This window comes from Scyliorhinus canicula, chromosome 4 (assembly GCF_902713615.1).
Source record: "Scyliorhinus canicula chromosome 4, sScyCan1.1, whole genome shotgun sequence".
NCBI classification, from domain to species: domain Eukaryota; kingdom Metazoa; phylum Chordata; class Chondrichthyes; order Carcharhiniformes; family Scyliorhinidae; genus Scyliorhinus; species Scyliorhinus canicula.
Genome location: NC_052149.1, coordinates 143,866,191 through 143,893,420, shown reverse-complemented (window position 1 = coordinate 143,893,420; position 27,230 = coordinate 143,866,191). Strand labels below are relative to the sequence as shown.

The window sequence follows — 27,230 nt, the reverse complement described above, 5'->3', positions numbered from 1 at the left end:
GGAACGCTTTGCCAGCGGAGGTGGTAGAGGCGGGCACGATAGCATAATTTAAGATGCATATGGACAGATATATGAACGGGTGGGGAACAGAGAGAAGTAGACCTTGGAAAATAGGCAACAGGTTTAGATAAAGGATGTGGATAGGCGCAGGCTGGGAGGTCCAAAGGGCCTGTCCCTGTGCTGTAATTTTCTTTGTTCTTTGACCCGGCGTGGCAGCTGCAGACTGTGTGCAGCACGCTGGGGATTTTACGTGGCGCGGCTTCTAGCCCCATCCCGGGGGGAACATTGGTGATGGGAACACGCTGACCTTTTCATCGTAGAACCAGATGGATCCTCCGGACATACCCCCAAAATCAGAGAATCCAGCCCTTAGACTTCTGAATGGAGAATCTCAGCCTATATGGGGGGATTGATGGGACAGTTATTGTGTGCCAGCACTGTGATGGGGATGCTACAGTTGGGAGTTTGGGGTTTATTGTCTATTCGTTTAACATCAGGCGAGGACAGTTCAAGGTACGGCCATGGTTCCCATTGTGGTTTATTAGACCGCCGACACTTAACTGACCAGGTTGAGGTGTGGAGAATGGCCACGAGGGCAAAATACCGAAGAATCGCCAGTGCCTGCGGACCTGTACCCAGCAAGAGTTCAGGGCAGACTGAAAAGGTGGAAGTGGGGAAACTCCTTACTACCTTGCACAGAATAAAATGATGAGAAGGAAGATCAAGGATACAATAGAGTGAAATATAAGGGCTCATCATGTTTTTCTCTCAGTACAGATACTGCCTGAATGTAGCTGAGTGTTTCCAGCACTTTCTGTCTTTATTTCAGAATTCGTGCATCTGCAGTATTTTGTTTTTGCTTTCAATGGGGCATTAGGTAACCATGGAAAGTGAAAGGTAACTTGCACTGACATGCACAATGGGTTTCCCCTCTGAATGTAGTGTTGCAGAATCACAACAGTGGCATCTACAAAAGTGATGGACAGGCAGCAAACAGTCCCTTTCAGATGGGATGTCTTCAAATGGTGCACCTTTGCTGATGGCTGAAGAGACCAATCCTGGAGGGGCAGGTTCTGCCACAAAGTGTCCCACATGGGGTTATCGGATATCATTGTGGATTGCTCTTTTCGGTGTCTGCATCTGTTGCTAAACCGCTGTAGCCATTGGTCATCTTTAGGGTGCACGGCAGTCCACAGAAGATTGTCCATTTTTCTCTGCTGTCAGCTAGTGCCTCCCAAGTTCATAATCGATGTTTGAGTCCTTCATGTCACATTTGCAAGCATGCTTGAAGCAGAACTTTGGGCTTCCTGCTGGTATTGTGGTTCCATCCATAACACCATACAGAAATGATGTGGAGATGCCGGCGTTGGACTGGGGTGAGCACAGTAAGAAGTCTTACAACACCAGGTTAAAGTCCAACAGGTTTGTTTCAAACACGAGCTTTCGGAGCACGGCTCCTTCTTCAGGTGAATGGAAAGGCTTGTTCCAGAAATGTTTATATAGACACAGTCAGAGATGCCCCGGAATGCGAGCACCTGCAGGCAATCAAATCATCAAAGATGCAGAGAGAGAGGTAACTCCAGGTTAAAGAGGTGTGAATTGTCCCAAGCCAGTTCAGTCGGTAGGCCTCTGCAAGTCCAGGCTTGTTGGTGGGGGCCGAATGTAATGCGACATGAATCCCAGATCCCGGTTGAGTCCGCATTCATGCGTGCGGAACTTAGCTATAAGTGTTTGCTCAGCAATTTTGCGTTGTCGCGTCTCCTGAAGGCCTCCTTGTAGAATGCTGACCCGGAGATCAGAGGCTGAATGTCCTTGACTGCTGAAGTGTTCCCCAACTGGAAGGGAACAGTCCTGCCTGTTGATAGTCGCACGATGCCCGTTTATTCGTTGTCGCAGTGTCTGCATGGTCTCGCCAATGTACCACGCTTCGGGACATCCTTTCCTGCAGCGTATGAGGTAGACTACATTGGTCGAGTCGCACGAGTATGCGCCGCGTACCTGGTGGGTGGTGTTTCCACGTGTAATGGTGGTGTCCATGTCGATGATCTGGCATGTCTTGCAGAGATTACCCTGGCAGGGTTTTGTGGTGTTGTGGTTGCTGTTCTGAAGGCTGGGTAATTTGCTGCAAACAATGGTTTGTTTGAGGTTGCGCGGTTGTTTGAAGGCCAGTAGTGGGGGTGTGGGGATGACCTTGGCAAGATGTCCATCCTCGCTGATGATGTGTTGGAGGCTGCGAAGAAGATGTCGTAGTTTCTCCGCCCCAGGAAAGTACTGGACGACGAAGGGTACTCTGTCAGTGGTGTCCCGTGTTTGTCTTCTGAGGAGGTCGGTGCGGTTTTTTGCTGTGGCGCGGTGGAACTGTCGATCAATGAGTCGAGCGCCATATCCCGTTCGTACGAGGGCATCTTTCAGCATCTGTAGGTGTCTGTTGCGCTCCTCCTTGTCTGAGCAGATCCTGTGTATACGGAGGGCTTGTCCAGAATGTCCAGAATGTGCTGAGAATATGCCCCAGACAGTGAAGATGGAAATTGTTGTTTTGTTTCCTGATCTTTTTAGGCAGTCACTCAGGGTTGAGGATGATTTCTACCACACATGTGCATGACCCATCTCGGCCTCCCTGGAGGTCCCCTGCAACGGATGTCCATCTTCAGCCAATACGATTCACTCCATGTGATATCAAGAAACAATATCCCGACAATAGTGCTGAAGATTGTGCTCCAGAACTGCCAGAAACAGGACAAGTCCAACCCAGCCAATTACCGCCCAATCAGTCAACTCTCCATCATCAGTAAAGTGATGGAAGGAGTCATCAAAAGTGCCATCAAGTGGCACTTATTCAGCAACAATACGCTCAGTTTGGGTTCTACCAGGGTCACTCAGCTCCTGACCTCATTACAGCCTTGGTTCAAACATGGACAAAAGAACTGAATGCCAAAGGTGAGATGAGAGTGACTGCCCTTGACATCAAGACAGAATGTGACCGAGTTTGGCATCAAGGAGCCCTAGCTAAACTGAAGTCAATGGGAATCAGGGTAAATCTGATTGGAGTCATACCTGGCACAAGGAAGATGGTTGTGGTGGTTGGAGGTCAATCATTTCAACTCCAGGATATCACTGCAGGTGTTCCTCACGGTAGTGCCCTCGGCCCAACCGTCTTCAGCTGCGTAATCAATAACCTCCCTTCCATCATAAGGTTAAAAGTGGGGATGTTTGCGGATGACTGCATAATGTTCAGCACCACTCGCGACTCCTCAGATAATGAAGCAGTCCATGTCCAAATGCAGCAAGACCTGGACAATATCCAGGCTTGGGTTGACAAGTGGCAAGTTGTGGGTACCGGAACAATAGGTCAGAAGGTGAAAAAATTGTGAGAGAACGAGGGAATAGGGCCAGTATGGCTCTGAGGAAAGCAAACAGGGAGATGTTGCTGAAAACAGCGGGACTGGTGGCCTGAAGTGCATGTGTTTTAATGCAAGAAGTATAACAGGTAAGGCAGATGAACCTAGAGCTTGGATTAGTACTTGGAACTATGATGTTATTGCCATTACAGAGACCTGGTTGAGGGAAGGACAGGATTGGCAGCTAAACGTTCCAGGATTTAGATGTTTCAGGCGGGATAGAGTGGGAGGCAAAAGGGGTGGAGGAGTTGCGCTATTGGTTAGGGAGAATATCACAGCTGTACTGCGGGTACAGAGGGCAGCGAGGCTATATGGGTAGAGATCAGGAATAAGAAGGGTGCAGTCACAATGTTGGGGGTTTACTACAGGCCTCCCAACAGCCAGTGGGAGATGGAGGAGCAGATAGGTAGACAGAATTTGAGTAAAAGCAACAGGGTTGTTGTGATGGGAGACTTCAATTTCCCCAATATTGACTGGGACTCACTTTGTTCTAGGGGTTGGACGGGCAGAGTTCGTAAGGAGCATCCAGGTGGGCTTCTTAAAACAATATGTAGATAGTCCAACTAGGGAAGGGTCTATACTGGATCTGGTGTTGGGGAATGAGCCCGGCCAGGTGGTAGAAGTATTAATAGGGGAGCTTTTCAGGAACAGTGACCACAATTCAGTAAGTTTTAAAGTGCTGGTGGACAAGGATAAGAGTGGGCCTTGGGTGAATGTGCTAAATTGGGGGATGGCTAATTATAACAATAATTATTGTTGATTATGGAGGCCTTGAGGGCAGACCAGGTGCTGTGAACACTCTGTATCACCAGAATTGTCCTCTTTTAGTCCGCTCTTCTAGGCGGTGGTTACTGCCTCCAGGTCCTGTTTTCACCCTCTCACTGAGCGTTTCCCTTTCTTGAGAGTTTAAGTTGTCCATGTTTCACAGCCAAGGAGCAAGGTTATGCTGTTATGGTCTACATGCTGCTTAAAGTGACCCACACATTGTATAAATAGTAAGCTTTCCTCATTCTTCTTCCTCCACCTTCAATGAGTCAAAATTAAACGGACGGGTTGTGAAGGTCTTTTTTCAACAGGAGAATGGCAGTTAACTAATGATCTGGAAGCAACTTTGTGGGAATCCATGCATTTGAGATAAGTGATTTTTGAATGTGTCACTTTCCTGGCGAGCCAATCATGGCATGCTTAGGTCAATGCCAACCTTCTCACCTCGAGTTCATTGAAAATTCAAGCCCTGATCCATGGGACCGTAGTGTAAAGTCCAAGCTGACACTCGATTGCAGTGTGAGAGAGCGACACAGTGTCAAAGGTATTGCTCCTCAGACAAGATGTTAAACGGAGATCCCCAGTGATTTGATTCTAATGTCTGTGAAGGATCCATTGAAGAAACTGAAGAAGAGAAGGTTTCCTGATGTCCTAACCTTATCACAGAATCATAGAATCCCTACAGTTCAGAAGGATGCAATTCAGCCCATCGAATCTGCACCAACCCTGTGAAAGATCACTCCATCCAAGCCCACACACCCGCCATATCCCAATAAACCCTTAACTAAACCTACACATCTCTGGACATTAAGGGGCAATTTAACATAACCTAATTTGCACATCTTTGGACTGTGGGAGGAAACCAGAGCACCCAGAGGAAACCCATGCAGACAGGGGGAGAATGTGCAAACTGCACCAAGGCCAGAATTGAACCTGGGTCCCTGGCCGCCCCAATCCTCTCTGCTTCAATCCTCTCTGCTCACAGAGGTGAACTGATCATTTCTGATGAGCTTTCCCAAATTGTCCATCATAATCTCTGCAGAAGACCCATCATACCCTGACAAAGTAGCCATGCCTTGTTCTTCAAGGGCTCGTCCGTCAAGTCTTCCTTGAAGCCTATCAACTTCCCCCAAGTCTATCCACCATTTATAAAGGCATAAGTCAGGATGAAATAGTTTGCACTTCCCTGAATGAGTGCAGCTCCGACAACAGTAAAAAAGCTCAACACCATCCAGGAGTAAGCAGCCTGCTTGATTGGCACCCCATCCACCGCCTTCAACATTCACTCTCTCCTCCATTAACACATAATGGCAACAGTGGGTACCAACTACAAGTCACACTATGGCAACTTGCTCAGGCCCATTAAATAGCACAGAGAAAGTTCACTTCACTGAATCCTGGGATGAAGGAGTTATCTTATCAGAAAGGTTGGGTAGGTTAGGCCTGTATTTATCTACTGGACGTTAGAAAAAATAGAGATGATCTTATTGAAATATATAAAGTCATGAGGGAACTTACTGAATTGTGGTCACTGTTCCTGAAAAGCTCCCCTATTAATACTTCTCCCACCTGGCCGGGCTCATTCCCCAACACCAGGTCCAGTATAGACTGAGAAGATGGTTCCCGTTATGATATTATCAGATAACGGACCAGGCACGAGGGGCCGAATGGCCTTCCCCTGCTCCTAAGTCGTAAGCTCCAAACCCAAAATCTCTGCTACTTCAAAGAAAGAGGGTAGCAGAAGAACGGGTACGTCATCACCTAAAAGTTCCCCTCCAGATCACACACCAGCCTGATGTGGAGCACCCTTCCTTCACTGTTGCTGGGTCAAAAGCCTTCAACTCCCTTCCTAACAGCATTGTTGGTGCCCCCGCGCCACATGGACTTTAGCGGTTCAGGAAGGTGGCTCACCACCACCTTCTCAAAGACAATTAGGGATGGGCAACAAATGCTGGTCTTGTCGATTACACTCAGTCTGCGAATGAATGAATAAAACATTACAACAGACGACTAGGAAACCCCCAAGTGTAAATTCACCCCTGAAACTCTTTTTTTTAGAAAATATTTTATTGAGGCATTTATAAATTTAACACTTTTCAACAATAACACACAACAGAACACACAAAAAAATAACCATCATTCCCCCCAAACACAAACCCCAACCAACATGGCTTATAAAAACACACCGCCAGCCCTTCCCGGCCGTCTCGCTCACTCATGAAACGCTTAATGGTGACACCGAATTGGCAGCATGGTTTTAAATCTCTCCCTATTTATTATCATTACTGGGCAATGAGAATAAAAATGGTCTGCTCATTAATGACATCCTACGTGCTACACCCAAAAACCTGGTCCAACCCCAATGAGTGTTCTCCTGCTCCAACTCATTCCCTCTCAAACCCCAAAACTGACAAGCATCGTCCTCCCTCCATCTTCCCACCCAGCCACTCCTTATCCCGATTTATTATTCCTTTCATCCTTTACAATCTCTGTGCTAATATGCTCGGAGCCGCGACCATTCGCCTAGACAAATGAGGGGAGTCTCACATGGAGCATAAAGAGCCTTACCTCAGCATAATCAGCCACTAAATACAGCTCCACATACTTCATATCCTTCACCACATCTCTCTTTTCCTGTGCAGAGCAAATGTAACACTTAGAGCCATTCAGCACAATCCACAATATAATGTCCAGATGTGAATCTGTATAATGTCACTACTGCAGCATGGGCGAACTAAAAAAAAAGCTCAATTCAACGTTCAACCGTGCCTAACAGAACCTGAAAAAACTGAGCCCATGGTTTAATCCTGTGGCCTCTGAACATGTAAACATTTAACACATTCAGTTCACTTCAGTTTTAATGAAAGGTTTTGTCCTGCTTAAAGTGGATGAGTTAACCAATTGGCTGAAATAATAACAGACTTCAGGAGGACTTAGTCTAGTGAAATGGGTGGACATTTGCGTGTTCATTTGCCATCATCCCTTGATGTATCATTTGGCGCCAAGTGTTTTTTTTTAGAATTCAGAATTTTTCTACCTTATCCATTTGAGGTTTCTCTGCATAATGGTGGTTTAAGATTGGAGATTGGTCAATGCTAGTGTGTGAGGTTGGAGTATGTGTACTCCAGGCCACATCTGAGTCTTGAGAATGTTAGTGTTAATTGCCTTAATGAATGTGTAGATGTGAATACTGCTATCCAACTCAACAACCATTGAGGTAAAGGGGGGAAAAAACACACGTTAGACATAAAAACAGAAGGCAACCAACAATTCAATGATTATCCAGAAGAATAGATTTGTAGATGTGGAAAAGAATAGATGTGTGAAAGAATAGATTTACTTCTATCCTTACCCGATGATGTGCTGGATGGAACTGCCTAGTGAAACCTTTGATCCAGTTTTCCTCGTGTTTGCTCGGTTGATGTCCACAGGTCCCTCTTTTAAGTTTCAGGTGCTCAGCCCTGTAGATTAGGTGTTGATCAAGGCTGTCTTCAAGGGGCTGCACCAAGTAACTGAGATTTGCGTTGAGATTGATCAAGCCCCTAGGCAGGAAATATCAGGTAATATACTTTTCATTGTCAGAGAACAATTTATTACCTTTTCACCTTATGGCATTATAACATAAAGGATGGTGAGATAATGAGTTAATTGTGAACCACTGAACTCTAGCAGCCAAGCTCAAATCCAACTTCCATTGTCTACCGGTGTAAGGATTCAATGTGAAGCCAATGAGCTGGTCTCAACCTACCTCCTCGTAGCATGACCTCCCCTACCTCCATCACAATACCATTTGGCATTAAATTGGCCATCACATTCAGTGAGGACACAAGCCTCATAGTGCCAGAGACCCGGGTTCAATTCCGGCCTTCAGTGACGGTGTGGAGTTTACACATTCTCCCCGTGTCTGCGTGGGTTTCCTCTGGGTTCTCCAGTTTCCTCCCATTGTCCCAAAGATTTGCAAGTTAGGTGGACTGGCCGTGCTAAATTGCCCCTTAGAGTCCAAAAGATTAGGTGGTGTGACTGGGTTACGGGTATAGGGTGGAGGCGTGTACATTAGGGTGTACTTTCCAGGGGCCAGTGCAGACTCGATGGGCCAAATGGCCTCCTTTTGCACTGTAAATTCTATGAGAACCAGTTGGAGAAGACTTTGCCTGCCCAAGGAGACAGTGACTCATTTGTGCCACCTTGTTCAGTAGTCAGTGCCACACGGACTTGGGGGGTATCCACTGCCTGTGGCTTTGAAAGTCGCAGCCGCCCTCAACTTCAATACGACTGGATCCTTACAGGACTCCACAGGTGACCCTTGCAGCATTTTGCGCAGAAGTGCACCAAGAAGGGGATGGATACACTCTTCACAAGGGCTCACAACTACATCCATTTCAACCGGAATCAGGCTAGCCAGGACACATGAGACATTAGATTTACCCAGAAAGCAGCCTTTCCACTGACTGCACTTACGTGGCTCTCCAATTCCTATTGCATCTGGGAGTGCAGTTCATCAATTGCAAAGGTTGCCACTTCCCTGAATGTTCAGCTAGTCTGTGACCACACAAATAACATCTTTCAGGTGTGTGCTTTCAGGTTCCCGGGGAATGTTCACAACAGTTACATCCTTAGCTGCTCTCAGATACCTGATGTATGTGATGGAGTGCAGCGGCCACAGGGTTGGCTCCTCAGAAATAAGGGATGCCTGTGAGGTTGTGGCTGATGATGCCTATGCGGAGGCCTCAGAGTGCAGCAGAAACTCAATAAAACAAGGTTCATCCTGCAACTCACACTTTGGTAGAGCAGACCATCAGAATGTTGAAGATACGGTTCTGGTGCCTGGTCTAGTCTGGTGCAGCCCTGCAATATAGACCACAGAGGTGTCGCGCATCATGGTTGGCTGCTTCGCTCTTCACAACCTGATCCTTCAACGGGGTATGGTCTGTTTGAGGTAGCGATGGAAGAGAGGCATAGCTCCTTTGATGAAGAGGAAGAGGAGGTTCTGGAGGGAGCGGAGGAAGGCCAACAGGCAGTGGCGATGGCCAGAAGGGGCGGGAGAGCTCGGGGCACCCTCATAGCCTCCCATTTCATGGATGGTGATGATTAGGGCCAATGATAATGTCCACTCAAGCTGAAGTCCCGTCTGACTGCCAGCACCACACACCCTCACTGATAAGGCTTGGGTCAGGGGCAGGGAGTGATTGCCCACACTCCCAACGTTACCGGAGGATGATGATGACTTGCAGTGGGGACAGTGCATTGTTCCTCAAAGCGATACTGTGAATGTCTGACTCCTGTCTTGTTGAAGGCAGCTCGCGAACTCGCAGTGATCAGCGTCATATCAGGGCGATGTAACGCAGACAATTCCATCTCTCCTGACCTCGACTCCTCGTTAGTTAGCTGTGCCCCTGAGGTTCAGTGTCACCGGAGACAGAGACAGACTTTTCATAAGGCTCTAGGCGCTAGTCCAAAGATGTGCAGGTTAGGTGAATTGGCCATGCTAATGTTGCCCAAATGTTAGGTGGGGTTATGGAAGCGGGGGACTGGGCCTAGGTAGGGTGTTCTATTGGAGAAAGAGCAGGAGCAGACGCGATGGGCTGAATCACCTCCTTCTGCACTGTAGGGATTCTATGATTCACAATGACTGGGTTTAATGACAGTGGCCCTGAACATTATGGGAGACATCCTAATTCCCAAGGAGAAACTGGCAAGTCTGACGTGCTCACTCAGTGTGAGGTGACGGCAACCAATGTGCTGGCAACCTTGCAGAGAGCTGATGGAGGAGCTCTGGAGTGAGCAGCCCGCAGTTCAGTGGGACACGGTTGCAGTAATCTCAGCGGCACTACAGGAAGAAACCTTATGGCAGCTGGGAGCTGCAGAGAGGTTGCAAAAAGTGAGATTTATTCTATTTACAGAGACAATTTACATTGTAGTCGCTATCTATAAGTGCATTACACCCGTGCCATGCCAATGCTATGCAATTCGACCTTCTTTATCCGACTACTATGTCTTGGTGTTCCCCTCAGGATCCACAGCAGAGGTGGAGGCAATCTGCGATCTGCCACGACCTGTTGTCTGTGATGACCTTGGTGGGCATCCTCTGGTGGGCTGGGATCTGGAGGGCCCCAGCCTGTTTCTGGGGTGCTGCTGTGTAGCGAAACCACCCTCTTCGGCCTGTGGGTTGGAAGATGATTTGGTCACAGGAAGAGGAGAGTCGAATGGACTGGACAATACCGGAGTCTCCTGGATGGAAGGCCCTGGGTTACACACCAGCTTTTCTTGTCTATGGGGTGCACAAGAACCCCGGGTTTCCTCCTTGGGAGAGAGGGGCAGCTCAAGAAGCCTCATCGTCCTCTGCCGTTTACACATGGGGATGTCCACAAGTGCCCAAACCATGGAGTGAACATCCTGCATCATGGAGTGCACGTCCTGTGCCATGGGTTACCTGTCCTGCACCATGGAGTACACGTCCTGCATCATGCGGTACACCATGCACCATGGAGTTCATGCCCTCCCTTGGTGCAGGGCAGAAGTTTGACCACGGTCTCCACTGTGTCTGCCCCCTTCACAGTGTTGACCTAGCTGCCTCAGAGTGCCAGCACAATCACCTCAGACATAAGACATTGTGAGTCCTCCTTTGGCCTTTCAATATGAGGAGTGTAGCTGACATCCCTTCCTGATGTTCCCGACTTTGCCTTTGGAGCACCAGCAACTAAAGCATGACCAAGTCCAGAGGCTCGTCATCTGACTGGGCCTCAGCAGATTCCTGGCTTTCAGCAATCCTCCGAATGCTGGCTCCCTGGAACATTCCTGCTTCCACCTGCTGTGGATCAGAGGGAGTGATTTGCTCAGCAGATTGTAACCCAGAGGCCTCTCTAATACCCACTGAGCTGTGTGTCTCTGCGGTGGTGGAAGATGTGGGTGAAAGCTGTGATGCCTCTTTGATCTCCACGTCCACAGATTTATGAGACCTGGTGTCTAGGGTGGGATCCTGTGCCTGGTCTGTGAAAGCATCAGGCTACTACTCCCCTGACGTGCTTGCAAGAGAAGGGAGATGTTCATAGGCAGGGGCATTGTGCAGAAGAAACAGGATTCACATTAGCTTGCCATGATGGATGACAATGTGCTGGGTCCTCACTTGTTTTTTTGGCACTGCTCTGCATCGGTGCAGGAGCAGTCTTCTTCCTTTTCTGGCCAGCTGGGGGGAGGGGGGCTCTCCTCGAATTGCGAAAGAATTTTAAACTCGGGCATCCCTCCACCCGTGTTTGGGATCTCTCTTTTTTTTATTATGTGGCAGCCTGTCCTGCATGAAAAGATGTGGAGAGAGTGCAAGCAGGGTGCATGGCAGGGCAGATGGTGAAGATGCCAGGCATTAGTGAGTGGGAGAAAGGAGGTGATGAGGGGATGAGCTGCAGTGGAGATGTAGAAGTGTTTCGGAGAGCGAACGGTGGTGTCCCTTGAGGTGGCAATGAGTAAGCTCCCTGTGGATGTGTGATGGACGGGTGAGTGGCGAGTGGCTTACCCTGGCTGAACGGAGGAGATCATTCATCATCGTGCGGCACTGGATGCCTGTCCTCCTCTGCAACGAGCTGCCACTTACCAGCACTGCCAACGCCTCACATGTGGGGTTGGTGACCTTGCTGGAGGGTCTCCTCCCCATTTGCAGGTACAGGATGTGCCAATGTTCCTCCTCAGCATCGAACATTCTGGTGAGGGAGCTCTCCAAGAATCTTGGGGCAGGTTTTCTTGCAACCATTCCCTTTGTTGGACCATTAAAAAGTGGCTGGGGAGGGGGGGGGGGTGGTAATGGAACGTCCCGCTGACTGAAACGCTTGGCTGATGGCGGGCGAGCTAATCAGAAGCCACCCACCATGGAGACAGGTGAAGCCCTCGCTGAAAATAGTTTTTCTCTCAGACCCTAAAAACATGCTGAAAAACTGCCAGTGCCACAAGCGGGCTAATCATTGCTTTTCCTGCCCAAAACAACACTTAGCCAAACAAATCAGCAAATTCCTGCCAAAGTGTCAACCTAAATTATTTGCTCAAGCCTCTGGAATGGGCCTTGAACCCGCAATTTTCTAACTCAGATTTTCAACTGCTGCTCGGGTGTAAAACATACTCTAGATCTGTTTCTCGTTATACCAAATGCCCAATTTTTCACTTCCACCAATTATAGCTTGTGTCCTGTGTAGTCAATCACCAGTGTCAGCCGCCCTGGAAGTTGGAAATCCATCTCAGTCTTTATTAACGCTGTTGACTAAAGGGTAAATATTGGCAACGGCCCCAAGAGAACTCCGTAAGCTCTTTTACATCCATTCGAAAGGACCTCAATTTAATATCTCATACAAAAGACAGTGGGCTGGATTCTCCGCCCCGCCGCGCCACTTTCCTGCCTCGACCCGCCGGCGGGATTCTCCATTACGCCGGCCGGTCAATGGGTTTTCCCATTGTGGGGCAGCCCCACGCTGTCGGGAAACCCCTGGCCGCTGGCAAAACGAAGAATCCCGCCCCACACCTCTGACAGTGCAGCACTCCCACATTACTGCACTAAAGTGTCAGCCTGGAGTATGTGCTCAAGGCTCGAAAACAAGGCCATGGACCCACAGTCTTCTGACTCAAGAGGCTCGTGCGATACTGCTGAGCTACAGTGACTTGTCAAAGGACCAGGTGTATTGCATTATTGGCCAAAGATCTTCACAGTAAACATAGATGGGCCGGATTTGAACTACGTGTGACATTAAGAAAAGCATTTTGGCCTTGTGAAGCAGAAAGCCTTTGCAAAAATTCTTGAAGAGTAAAAATCTCCACCTGCACACAATTTGTTCCCTGTTTCCATATAAACATTAGTGAGCTGCTTTGTTTGACCTTGTCAGTAAGTCCATTGCAGGAAGTTCATTGTTTTCATCCTGGGACCTGTTCTGTGGCTTCCTTCAGAGATATAAATAGAAAAATCCTGTTTTAAACTGACCTTAGGCATCAAATCCTGAACATCTGCTTAAAAGATCCCCAGCTGCTACTACACTCCTAAGACCTCATAATTGCTCCATCAACACAGCAATCTTCACTTTGAACATAGCTTTGATTTGCCGCATAAGACATTAATGGCGCCGGTTGCCAGGTAACATGACTCAAGTTTTTAGCTATTTAAATAAGAAACAGATCCCATTCCAAGTCAGCTCCCCAAGGTCAGCCTATTTACCAATAACTAAACATTAAGATTGCAAGTTGTTAGCCTGTGGAGTTAAACATCGAGGTAAGCAATTGCTGTTCGGAGCAACATCTTCCCAACATTCACATGCCAAGTGTAAGGATACCTTACCAGACTACACGATTAATAATTTTCCGTTGACATCTTTTTTCCCTTTTCCTTGGAAGGTATAACCACCCTTATGAAATGTGATTGAAATCAGGAACTCACATTCTGTAGTCGATAGTGTTATAATTATTCAAGACTGACCCTCAACAGAACAATGCTTGGCATTGTGGCTCACAACAAAATATTATTGAATGATTCTACTCAAGGGGAACATGTGAAGAATTGGCCACTCTGGGAATGTACATTGGCGGGATGGTTAAATAGCCCAGGTGGGACTTCCGGTGGCGGCTTTGAGGGAGGAGGTCGCACATTTGGTGGCTCCTTTCTCGGTAGGACTTTTGGATCTTTTCCCCTGACTTTTTTGCCCTTTTGAGAGCAGAACTGGAAAGCAATAGTACTCAGGCACAGGACCCATACAGAATTTTATGGATCTAAGAAGCCGGAGGGACCGTAAACAGCAGAAGATGTAGTCGAGTCAGGGCTGTGAGAGGGACCAGCACGGCTGGTGTTCAGAGCAAGGTGCCAACAGCCCAGCCCACAATGGAGCAGCTGCTGCAGACTATGCAGGAGGACGTTTTGGCTTTGAAGCGTGACAATTTGGAGCCGCTACAGAAGTCCATTGACCGGATGGAAAAAAGGCTGGATGATCAGGCTGAGAAGCTCCAGCAGTTGGAGAAGTCAGTGGAGGAGCAGGCTGACTTTCAAACGGTGGCAGATGTGGAGATTCGGAGGTTGAGGGACCAGCAAAAAGTGCTTCTGGAAAGGCTGGAGGACCTGGACAACAGATCTCGCCGGCAGAATGTGAGAATCGTGGGCCGCCCGGAGGGGGCAGAGGGGCCAGACACTTCCGTGTATGTGGAGGGTATGTTTCACAGGTTGCAGGGGAACGAGGTGTTCCTGCGCCCGCCGGTGGTGGGCAGGACACACAGAGTGCAGGTGAGGCAGCCGCGATAAAGGGGTCCCCCACGAGCGATGGTGGTATACTTTCACAGGTACCTGGACAAGGAACGGGTGCTGCAATGGACAAAGAGCACACAAAGCTGTACTTGGGACAATACCACCCTGCGTGTTTACCAAGATTTGAGCGCTGAGGTGGCCAGGAGGAGGGGAGGCAACAGGCAGGTGAAGGAGATACTGTAGAAAGACAAGGTGAAATTTGGGCTGCTTTTTCCGGTGCGACTGTGGGTTACGTATGAGTGTCAGCACCACTATTTCGAGGAACCCGAAGAGGCGATGAACTTCGTTAAGAAGCAAAGGCTGGCCCTGAGCTGAGGGTGTTTGGACTCATGTTAGAGCTTTTAAGTATATGTGGTGTCTCTCCTGTTTTGAAAATTGCCTGTATGTTTGGGTCCGTTTTTGCGCGACACATGGCTGGGGGGCTGGCCAAGGAAAGGGGATGGCTGATCGGCAAGGGGGGGCCACCACAGCCAACCAGGCTGATCACCTGGAATGTTAGAGGGTTAAACAGGCCAGTGAAGAGGGAGATGCCAGGGTACGTGTGTTTACACATCTGCGGGTTCTGAAGGCGGACATAGTCATGCTGCAGGAGACGCACCTGAAAGTGGCAGACCAGGTTAGGTTAAGGAAGGGCTGGGTCAGTCAGGTCTTTCAATAGGGGCTTGATTCTAAGACGAGGGGGGTTGCGATCCTGATTAATAAAAGGATACAATTTGAGGCGGAGGGCACAGTCGCCGATGGGGGTGGCAGGTTCGTTATGGTGAGGGGTAAGCTCGAAGGGGTGAGAGTAGTCCTGCTCAGTGTGTATGCCCCGAATTGGGACCATGTGGATTTTATTAGGAGGATGCAAGGGAAGATCCCCGACTTGGACTCGCGTAAGCTGATCATGGGTGGGGACTTTAATACAGTTCTGGACCCGAGTCTGGGCCGGTCATGTTCAAGAATGGGCAGGTTGCCAGCGATGGCAAAGGAACTGAGAGGGTTCATGGAGCAAACTGGGGGAGTAGATCCGTGAAAATTTAGCCGGCCGACGGCAAGGGAGTTCTCATACTACTCCCACGTCAACAAGGTGTATTCCCGAATTGACTACTTTGTTGTGAGTAGGGACCTGCTGGCCGGAATGGTGGGGGCAAAATACTCGGCAATTGCCATATCGGACCATGCTCCGCACTGGGTAGACCTGCAGTTTTGTAAGGACAGCTTTCAGCGCCCACAATGGAAGCTGGAAGTTGGATTAATCGCTGACGAGGTGGTGTGTGAGAGGCTGAGGAAATGCGTGCAGAATTACCTGCAGGTGAACGATACTGGAGAAGTCTCGGCAGCGGTGGTCTGGGAGGCACTGAAGGCAGTGGTGAGAGGGGAGCTGATTTCAATCCGGGCATACAGGGACAGGACAGACAGGGCAGAGACGGACCGACTGATTAAGGAAATTCTACGGACGGACAGGAGTTACGCGGAATCCCCAAGGCCAAAGTTACTCAGGAAACAACAGAGGCTGCAGGCCGAATTTGGGATGCTGACTACAGGCAAGGCTGTAGAGAAGCTTAGAAAGGTAAAAGGCGCAATTTTTGAGCATGGGGAGAAGGCCAGTAGAATGCTTGCGCAACAGCTAAGGAAAATGGAAGCGGCTAGGGAAATAAGGAGGGTAGTGGATGGGGAGGGTAATCTAGTGGGTGACCTGGCAGGGCTGAACAAGGTCCTTCGGGACTTTTATAGGAAGCTGTACACTTCGGAATCCCCCGGGGGGGGGGGGGGGGGGGGGGGGGGGGGCGATTCCTGGACGGACTGGGGGCCCTGGTCAGGATCGAAGAGATATTTGGGGGCCTGAAGGTCATGCAGTCGGGTGAAGCCCGGGGGTCGGACGGGTATCCGGTGGAGTTTTACAAAAAATTTGCCGGGATAGTGGGGCTGGTGCTGGTCAAGGTCTTTAATGAGGCAAGAGACAGAGGGAGTTTACCCCCGACAATGTCGCAGGCCACCATCTCGCTTATTCTGAAACGGGATAAGGACCCGGAGGCTTGTGTGTCATACAGGCCGATCTCTTTGATCAACGTAGACGCCAAGTTACTGGCCAAGATCTTGGTGACCAGAATTGAGGACTGTGTACCGGATGTAATTGTGGAGGACCAAACCGGGTTTATAAAGGGGAGGCAGCTGGTGGCCAACCTAAGAAGGCTGCTCAACGTGATTATGATGCCCCTGGAGAGTAGGGAGGTAGAGATAGTGGTAGCCATGGATGCTGAAAAGACTTATGACCGGGTCAAGTGGGATTATCTGTGGGAGGAGTAGAGTAGGGGGATATTGAGGCAGGTCCATGCGTGAACAGAGCCATGGTTTGCACTATGTTTAATTTGTGTCTTGACTTCTTTTTTTTTGTACTGTACAATGTCACTTTTTTTATATGCCTAAAATACCTCAATAAAATTGTTTGTTTAAAAAAAAATAGACCAGGTGGAAACATAACATTAGCAATGACTGCTGGCACATGGCACTGGCATATCTCACCTAATGCACACCAGAATGAATTCAACATTATCTTCTTCTCCCTGTAAGTTCTATGATTGCCAAAGACTGGAGCAGTGCTATAGGAATATCATCATGAGGCCTCCCTCCAGGACATGTACCATTCTGACAAGTACATGTTTCCCCATTCCTTCATCATCACTGGATTGATCACCTGGAATTCCCTAAGCGAGGAATCAGCCTTTCTAAATTGTAACGCTCATTATATTGAGTCATGGGTTCAAACACATGAGCACGAGTCCAACCATCTTCAGCGGCTTCGTCAATGACCTGCCCTCCATCATAAACTCCTCAGAGACTGAAGCAGTCCATGACCAAGTGCAATAAGACCTGGATAACATGCAGGCTTGGGTTGTTAAGTAGCAACTAACATCCACACCACACAAGGGCCAGAAAATGGCCATCTCCAATGAGAGAGAATCAAACTATCTTCCCATGGCATTACCATTGCTGAATCCCCCACTATCCACATTCTGGGGGTCACTGTTGATCAGAAACTGAACTGGAACAGCCATTCAAATACTGTGGCTACAACAGCTGGTCAGAGCCGGACTTTCTGCAGACAGTAACTCACCTGCTGATTTCCTAAAGCCAGCTCACCATCTACGAGGCACAAGTCAGGAGTGTGGTGCAATACTCTCCACTTTCCCGGTGAGTAACATTCAAGACATTGGATACCATGCAGGACAAAGCATTTATTGGCATCCTCATCTGCCACCTTAAACATTCACTCCCTCCACCACTGAGGCACAGTGGCAGCAGTCTGCACCATCTACAGGATTCACTACAGCAACTCACCGAGGCTCCTTTGACAGCACCTTTCAAACCCACGATCTCTAACATTTAGAAGGACAAGGGCAGCAGACACATGGGAACACCACCACCCCCAGGTTCTCCTACAAGCTACTCACCATCCTGACTTGGAACTATATCGCTGTTCCTTCACGGTCGCTGGGTCAAAATCCTTTACAGCAATATGGGCGTAACTACAACATATGCACTGTTCAGAAGGCTGCTCACCACCACCTTCTCAAGGGTAATTCGGGATGGGCAATAAATGTTGGCCTTACCAGCGATGCCCACATCCTGTGACCAGATAAAAATTAATAATGTAAATTGACAGCAGAACTGGAGATGGACTCCTGTGATTCCTGCCCTGTGACTGGGCAGCCGCTTCCTGTGGCGACAGGGCCTGGATGGGCCAGGCTGCACCTCGGGCAATTGGGATGGCGTGGTGTCATCCTGTTCTGCCCGCTGCCCACCAGGTGCACCAAGGGCGGTAGGGGGGGTGGGAGGGGCGAAAGTGGCGTGGGGTTCCGGGACCCCCCTGCAGGGGGACCCGGGACAGGCCCCAGCACCTCCTACTCCCATCTTGGGTGCCCGGTGGCCCCCGGGGCTCTCCATGAGATGGGAGTGCGGGCAGATCCAGCATCTGGGGCACTGGCATCACCTGGCGCTGCCAGTCCTGGAGGCCTGCGCTGGTACCGATCAGCATCTGGACATTCATGGCCATGGTGCTCAGGGAGTGCGCCATCCGTGTCTGGCTCTGTACAACGCCGTTCATCACCCGGCCAATGGCGCTGATGCTGTCAGCGATGGCCTGCAGAGACTGGGCCCTGGCCTGCTGGGACTGGGCCGTGGCCTGCAGAGACTGGGCCATGGCCTGCTGGGACTGGGCCGTGGCCTGCTGGGACTGGGCCGTGGCCTGCTGGGACTGGGCCGTGGCCTGCAGAGACTGGGCCATGGCTTGCTGGGACTGGGCCGTGGCCTGCTGGGACTGGGCCATGGCCTGCTGGGACTGGGCCAGGTTGTTGAGCGCCTCTGCAATTTTCAGCTGGCTCTGGCCCATGGCTTCCTGTGCGACGGCAGCCCTGTCCCAGGCCGCGGAGGCTTTGTGCACAGATAGCCCCAGGCCTTGCAGGCTCAGACCCATGCCCAACACCGTCGCCACCATTGTCTCCACCGCGGACGCCATCCTTGCGGTGTTGGCCTGTGTGGCACTCATGACCAGCACCATTTCCTGCTCCTGGCCGCGGATGCACTCCTGGGTCTATGTAGGCATGGGTGCACAGGGCACAGGGCCAACGCGGCTTGTATGGGTGGCTGCAGCCATGTGCCTCACGGCTGTGGTTGTACCATCCCCCTGGGGAGGAGATGGGTGTCACACATATGGGTGGTAGAGGGGTTGGTGCCATGGGCACATTGCTGGGTACTCACCCTGGCTGCCCTCAGTAGGTTGTGGAGCTTTTTGCGGCACTGCCGGCCGCGCCCACCTCCCTCCACAGACGCCTGGCCACGTTTTCTGGCACCCTCCGGCCGGGTCCGGGGTACAGACGCCCCCTCCTTTCCTCAAGGGCGTCCAGCAGCGTCTCCAGGTCATGGTGTGTGAACCTGGGCGCTGCTCGCCGTGGTGCCATGGTCCCCCATCGGCGGCTGTGCACTCGCAGCACGCACGCCGCGTCATTTACGTGGCGCCGAGTCTCCGAGGTCGCGCCCCAGCACTTCCCGCCATGCCCCTGCTAGCCCCCTTGTAGGCCAGAGAATGCCGTCTTGGAACGGGCGCAGGCAGCGAAGTAAAACGCGTCCGTTTTCCCGCCGGCACCCACACTCTGTCGCCGGAGCGGAGAATCATGGCAAGAATATCCGGTCAGTTATTGGACCTTAATGAGTGCCCGCTGTCTGCTTCATTTCCCGACATTCCCTTGACCATGCTGACTGAAAAGAATGTAGTTGTCTGTGAGCTTGTGAAAGGTGCTATAGGAACGCAAGTTTGTGTTTTTTCCATCATAGGACCTCCATCATCATCAAGACTACAGAGTTTCATGGAGAAGATTCACTGTCACCACCTCAAGGCATCAAGGGATAGTGCTATAATTACCAACCTTACCACTGCTGCCTTATTTCACAAATAAAAATGCAGTGTTTCCCTCTTGCCACATACCAATCTGCATCTCCACTACCCCCTGCCCAAGTCATACGCACATGTTTGCTAACTGAAGGAAAATTTGCTTCTAGAATTCGTGAGGAAATTTGCAAATCAAATGATGATTGTGAAATCATTTTTATGCAAGGTAGTTAAATACATGCATCAGCAATCTTACCGGAGTCCCATGCACGTGCTCAGTACTACACTGGAGTGCTCAAAACCTTTCACAGTACCATGGTAAAAACAGTGTGCCTGAAACAAAAGCAAACAGGTTAATAATGACAAAGCAGTTCCTGGGCATCCTGTGGAATAGTGAATATATTTGTCCAGCTAACAGCAACCCTGGAGTATATGGGATATAATGCTGAATGTTTTGCCTTCAGTGTTTCTGGCCCAGTGGATTTTGGTCATCATGCGGACAATCCACTTGAGTTTCTGTGCGTTCATCCTGAGCGCGGAAACCTGTGTGGGACGCTGACCTCCTCCCAGTCCTGTTACGCAACACTCCCAGGGCTGTGAGCCCCAATTCTTGGGAGCTTAACGCCTCTTGGTGCTCCCTGGCTATCCATGTGACGGGAATACCTTGCTGGGAAAATGTAACTAAGGTCTGCGCCTCATGACTGAAAACCTTGCAACAGGAATTTGTTCCACATGACTGGCATTGATCTGTGCGTGAGGTTGGTTTTAACTTATCCACACCCACGAACTTAAGAGCCAAAGCTGCAAACCAGTAGGACATCTCCGAACTCTACACAGGTGCTGATGACCTGTCTTCCAGCTCAAAAACAGTCTTCAATCTGAACTGTAATGTTTAGAGTAAAAGGTTACCATCAGAGGCACGTGATCCTGGTGTAATGATGGTGTAACATCACATGACTGAGCAACAGAGATCTGGTAACTGGGAGGAAGAGTTGGGGAGGGAGTTGGTGGTTGGGTTGTGGGAGGAGGCTTTGAGGAGGGTGAACGCATCCTCTTCATTTGCTAGGCGAAGCCTTTTTCGGTTCAAGGTGGTTCACAGGGCACATATGACTGTGGCCAGGATGAGCAGGGTTTTTGAAGGAGTGGGGGATAGGTGTGGGCTATGCGCGGGTGGGCCTGCGAATCATGTCCATATGTTTTGGGCCTGTCCGAAGCTTGAGGGATTCTGACAGGGGTTCACCGACGTTATGCTGGAGGTCGTGAGGGTAAAGATGGTCCCGAGTCCAGAAGTGGCAATCTTTGGAGTGTCAGAAGACCTGGCAGTCCAGGGGGGCGAGAGAGGCCAATATTTTGGCCTTTGCCTCCCTGGTAGCCCAGAAACGGATCTTATTAGAATGGCGGGAATCGGAGCCGCTGAAACCGGGGATTTAGGTGAGTGACCTGGCAGAGTACCTCAGACTGGAGAAGATAAAGTTCGCCTTGAGGGGGACTGTGGAGGGGTTTGTTGTGTTATGTTTATTGCTAGTAACATAAGCTGCTACTTGATGTAAGCTCTGCTGAAAGATGCTCCAGACTCGGAGATAAGTTTAACGTATTTATTGAACGATTAACAATGCTCTTAAATGAGTTCGACACTCTACTAATCTGTCTCTAGTAACTCAGTCTACTCTTGCTAACTATACAAGCTTGCTCTCGACCATGTGCTAGGGTGTGATGATGCTGATAGTCAACCCTGTCCTGCTCTCTTGGTTTCTGCCGGTGGAATAGGCAGTGCCTGTGTGCCTTGTCCTTTTTATATGGGTTGTGGAGTGCCCCCTTGTGGTAATGCCACCTCTGGGTGTCCTGATTGCCCATTGGTTGCGTGTCTGCATGTCATGACATCTCTGGTGCTCCCTCTAGTGGTTACTTAGTTGTAGTGTATTTACGTTAACTCCTTGTGTATATACGGTGATGCATATCACTACAGGGTTTGCCTAGAAATGGCAGCCATTCATCGACTTCGAAAATAGTTAAGATGTCAGCAGTGGAGGGGGGGGGGGGGGGTTGCACGGGCAGGGGGGTAAAAAGGAAGTAGCGGAGTTGGGGAGCAGATGGCGGGATGGTGGGGTGTTAGGTTTTTATTTGTTGTGATTATTTGCATTCCTGTTTGCTTGCTTTTTTATGGTTGTTTTTGATGTGTATATATATATATATAAATGCCTCAATAAAATATATATTTTTTAAAAACAGATCTGAAGGGAGGAGAAGTTCCAATCTCATGCAGAGGTCTCAATATGGAAACAGTAGAATTTACAGTGCAGAAGGAGGCCATTTGGCCCATCGAGTCTGCACCGTGCCTTGGAAAGAGCGCCCTACTGAAGCCCAAGCCTCCACTCTATACCTGTAACCCAGTAACCCCACCTAACCTTTTTCTTTGGACACTAAGAGCAATTTTATCATGGCCAGTCCACCTAAACTGAACATCTTTGGACTGTGGGATGAAACCGGAGCACTCGGAGGAAACTCACGCAGACACACGGAGAACATGCAGACTCTGCACAGACAGTGTCCCAAGCCAGGAATCGAATCTGTGAAGCAATTGTGCTAACCACTGTGCTACCATGCTGCCCCACGTACATAGAACATAGAACAGTACAGCACAGAACAGGCCCTTCGGCCCGCGATGTTGTGCCGAGCAATGATCACCCTACTTAAACCCACAGAACCCGTATACCCGTAACCCAACAATCCCCCCATTAACCTTACACTACGGGCAATTTAGCATGGCCAATCCACCTAACCCGCACATCTTTGGACTGTGGGAGGAAACCGGAGCACCCGGGGGAAACCCACGCACACACGGGGAGGACGTGCAGACTCCACACAGACAGTGACCCAGCCGGGAATCGAACCTAGGACCCTGGAGCTGTGAAGCATTGATGCTAACCACCATGCTACCGTGAGGCCCCGTTTAGACCCACGTGTGGCTCTAAACAAAGTGCTATGGTTTTAACGAAGTACAGTCTCGAGCAGCTTACTTTGGGAGAATAGACAAACTCCAAAGAATTCCATCTCGACCCCGAACACATGACGAAACAGAAAGATGACCAGTGATGGAGGCACCCCTTAAGACAACCCCCCCCCCCCCCCCCCCCCCCCCCCCCCTCTCCCCATATCCCAAACCTTTCGAGACCAAGGCCTGAGCAGGGTGACCTGCCAGGCTTCCACCCCATCCATGAATTCCTCCTGCTAGCCTCAAAATTAAGACTAGGATGGAAAGGGGCACTTAAGTGGCCATCAACTAGCCGCTTAATCATAGAATAGAAACCCTACAGGGCAGAAGGAGGTTATTCTGCCCATCAAGACTGCACTGAAGCTCAGAGCCAGCGCCCTACCTAGTGCCACACCCCAAATCTATACCTGTAGCCCCACCTATCTTTTGGACACTATGGGTCAATTTAGCATGGCCAATCCACCTAACCTGGACTGTAGGAGGGCCCATACAATGCTGCCTATATTGTTGCTTGTGGCATTTCGTGCGTTAATTGGTTGCAAACTTCAGTGACTATGTTTCATTGACCATAAAACATTTTGAGGCATCTTCAGGCTATGAAAAATGTTAGAATCATCTGGACTTAGCAGTGGGAATATTAGTGAAGCAATCAGTGCTTACTGTTGTTAAATTGTAGATTGGACTGCAGCTACCTATCTCCCAGGACATACACAGTTAAACACAAAAATCATGAATTGTTGTCCGATTTGCCATCCTCCTCCACAAGCAACACTACTGTTTCCTCACTGAGAGACTCTCCATTCAAATATATGCAACAACATGAATTTGGGGTACTCATAGGCTATATAACACAAAACATTTTTTTTTAAATTTCCAAATTAAGGGGCAATTTAGCGTGGCCAATCCACCTACCTTGCACATCTTTGGGTTGTGGGGATGAGACCCACACAGACACGGGGAGAATGAAAACTCCACACGGGCAGTGACCCGGAGCCAGGGTCAAACCTGGGTCCTCGGCGTTGTGAGGCAGCAGTGCTAACCACTGCACCACCCTGCCACCCCTATAGCATTAAACGTGACAGAAAACCTGAGGCTTGCCCATTCAAGTTGAAGTTAATTTTTAATGGCCTGGCACTGACCAACTGCTCTGGCACTGAAAATATATTTTAATTAATATGGGATCTCATTACATCAGATTAAAAAAAAAATTTTTTTTTAGAGTACCCAATTCTTTTTTTTTCCAATTAAGGGGCAATTAGCGTGGTCAATTCACCTACCCTGCACATCTTTTTGGGTTGTGGAGGTGAGACCCATGGAGATACGGGGAGAATCTGCAAACTCCACACTGAGACCCGGGGCCTGGGTTGAACCCGGGTCTTCAGCGCCGTGAGGCAGCAGTGCTAACCACCGTACCGCCCATTCCATCAGATTTTAACTACCACTGGAGATGCATGACAATGGTAAAATTAATATACTTTTATAACTTCTTTTTGCCTCTTTTATCTCTCTCTCGCTTAATCCCTATTTTCTCTTTGATTTACTTCTGTACGTTATTTGACTTTGACTTAAATATTCCAGCTTAGACTTCCCGATTTAAATTCTGCATGTCTCAATGTGAGAACTTTTCAAGTTGATTGGCTGAGGAGACACACCATTATTTTCCCCGTTCACAGAGTCCTATAGAGAGGGCCACACTGAAATGTATTTATTTCTAATGCTCACAAATCACAATGCAAAAGTACACACAAAATCTGGGAAATGTTAGTGCATTGGGCCAATAACACAAGCTCTTTCTTTTATTTAGAGAGGTGGATTTTTAAAATTAGCCTATCTGGTGAATGTTTCGGATTTATAGCAAGATGCCAGACTTTTGACCAGATACAGAGATATTTGAGTGCAAGCATACGAGTTATTTACACGGCACTGCTCAGCCATGTACTGTCAAAGGCTTAACAGCAGGTACAATTCAGATCAGCTCTAGCAGCTCCTCAACAAGATCACCCATTGTAACCCAGCTGCCCCCAGTCACATACTGCATTTCAGACTCACCTTGTGGTCAGGGTAGCTGGTTCTTTGCTCTCCAGTCTGGCTGTAGTGAGTCTCGGCGTAACCCGATGCCATCAATTGCCTGAAAAGACAGAGGTACTTCCATTTCATACCTCAATAAACTTGACAGGTTTTATAATATCAGAGCTCACTCTCAAATTCCAACCCCTGAACCTGTCTAGATGTAAGTCATGATTTTAATTAAGAACGTTCAGGTTAATATAGAAACTATGTCATTGATGGAGGACATGTCGCTCAATAGCTCTGTCAGTGTTTATAGTCCACTTAGGTTTCGTCCAGTCAAATGATCTATTCTCACACTGCACCCATATCTCTCAATACCTTTATCCCTTATTTAAACATCAAGGGCGGGATTCTGTGATCCTGAGGCTAATTGTTGACGCCGTCATGTTTCTCAACGGCGACAATACGGCCTCAGGATCAGCAATTCTGGCCCCTACAAGGGGCCAGCACGGCACTGGAGCAGTTCACGCCGCTCCAGCTGCTGATCCCGGCATCAACTGGGTGCCGCGGGATCTGCGCATGCGCAGTGGCACCTGTGCCAACGCGTGCATGCGCAGTGGCTTCTTTCAACGCGCCGGCTCCAATGCAACATGGCGCAGGGCTACAGGGGCCAGCGCAGAAGAAAGGAAGACCCCAGCCAGAGAGGCCGGCCCACCAATCGGTGCGCCCCGATCTCGGGGCAAGCCACATCGGAGACCCCCCCGGGCCGGACCATCCCCTCCCCCCACACCCCCACAGGCCGCCCTCCCCGACCCTTCCACGCCGAGTTCCCGCCGGCTGAGTACAGGTGTGGACGGTGCCGGAGGGACTCGGCTTTTGTACGACGGACACTCGGCCCATCCCAGGCCGAGTATCTGCAGGCCGGCTGCGTACAGTGGCCCCCGACCGGCGCCGCACCAACCACGCCGCGCCAATGGCGCCGATTCTCCGCAGAGCGGAGAATCACTTGCCAGCATCGGGGCGGTGTGGCGCGATTCACGCTGGTCGCGGGGATTCTCCGGCCTGGCCCCAGGCTGAGAGAATCCCGCCCCAAATCTCCCCTTAAGTACATCAATGGTATTTACTTCAGCCAGACCATACGACAAGAATTATACATTCTTACTGTTCTGATCATGGTTATTTTATTGTTGTGTCCACTTGTTCTGGGCTCCTCCATTTGTAGAAAGATTTTCTCCAAATTCACCCTCTAAATCCCCTTCTTTATTTCAAAGAGCACCATTAGGTCTCTTCTCATGCTTCTCTTTCCAGAAGGAACAGACCCAGCCTGCTCAAATCCTTCCTGTTAGTTGCATTTTGGTATCATCCTTGTGAATCAGTTCTTCACTGTCTCCAGTGCCTCGATATCCCCTTTTCTCAAATGGAGACCACAAATGGAGGCTGGGTCGTTGAGTGCATTCAAGGCTCAGATAGGCAGATTTCTGAACCCGTTCTCCTGTCAACCCCTGATCTCCACTGGCACCATGTCAAGCAAAATCTTGATTTTAAAATTCTCAACCTTGTTTTCGAATCCAGCCATGGTCCCGCTCTTCCTATTTTTGTATTCTCCTCCGGCCCCACAACCCTCCAAAATATCGGTGATCCTCCAATGCTGGCTCTTGAGAATCTTCTATTACAATCGCTCCATCATTGGTGGCCATACCTTCAGATGTCTCGGCCCCCTTACCTCACCACACATCTCTGCCTCGCTTTCCACCTTCAAGACACTCCTCATTACAATCTCTTTGGCCAAGTTTTTTGGTCAGCTGACCTTTATGGTTCGGTGTCATACTCTGATTTATAATGCCGCTGTTAAGCACCTTGGGATATTCCATTATAGGTAGATATATCGCACCTTGAACAATAGGGGAGTCAAGGGTAGCAGGGTTGAAAAGTGGATCTGAGGCCAAGATTAGCTCAGCCATGATCTTATTTTCTTTAATTCTTTCATGGGATGGGGTGTGGCTAGCAAGGACAGAATTTGTTGCCCATCCCTAATTGCACTTGAACCGAGTAGCTTCTTGGCCATTTCAGGGGGCGGTTTTGAGTCAACTACATAACCGTGGGTGTGAGTCACGTGTAGACCAGACCGGGTAAGGATTGCAGATTTCTGAGTGACCAAATGCGTTGTCGCAACATTACCACTGCGCCACCATCTCCCCTTTGAATGGAAGAGCAGATTCGAGGGGCTAACTCCTGCTTCCTTTTCTTATGTTCTTACGCGATAGACCAGTGTGGTGAATGTATTCACCATAATGCATGCATAATACTGTAACCTGTGACCTATGACCTGGAAGTGGTGATATGAACTGCTTCCAGGCACTGTACTGTAACCCCGGCATGGCTCCGCCTCTGGCTCCGCCCACACTGGGGCATATATAAGCCGGCCTCTTGTAGGCAGCA

General features: G+C 49.5%; 1 protein-coding gene across 2 annotated transcripts in view; it reads right to left on the bottom strand.

Annotated features, from left to right (window-relative positions):
• The window catches only part of adam19b (ADAM metallopeptidase domain 19b), a 200,579-nt gene that overhangs the window by 74,247 nt on the left and 99,102 nt on the right, over window positions 1-27,230 (bottom strand). Inside the window, exons 4-7 of one of the 2 annotated variants that reach the window (XM_038795297.1) lie at window positions 24,831-24,909; window positions 20,046-20,122; window positions 7,516-7,705; window positions 6,732-6,797 (exon numbers count right to left, since the gene is read on the bottom strand). In XM_038795297.1, the coding sequence (XP_038651225.1) occupies window positions 6,732-6,797; window positions 7,516-7,705; window positions 20,046-20,122; window positions 24,831-24,909 (412 nt within the window). The remainder of the gene's footprint in view (window positions 1-6,731; window positions 6,798-7,515; window positions 7,706-20,045; window positions 20,123-24,830; window positions 24,910-27,230) is intronic. The other variant, XM_038795298.1, reaches the window with a different exon arrangement.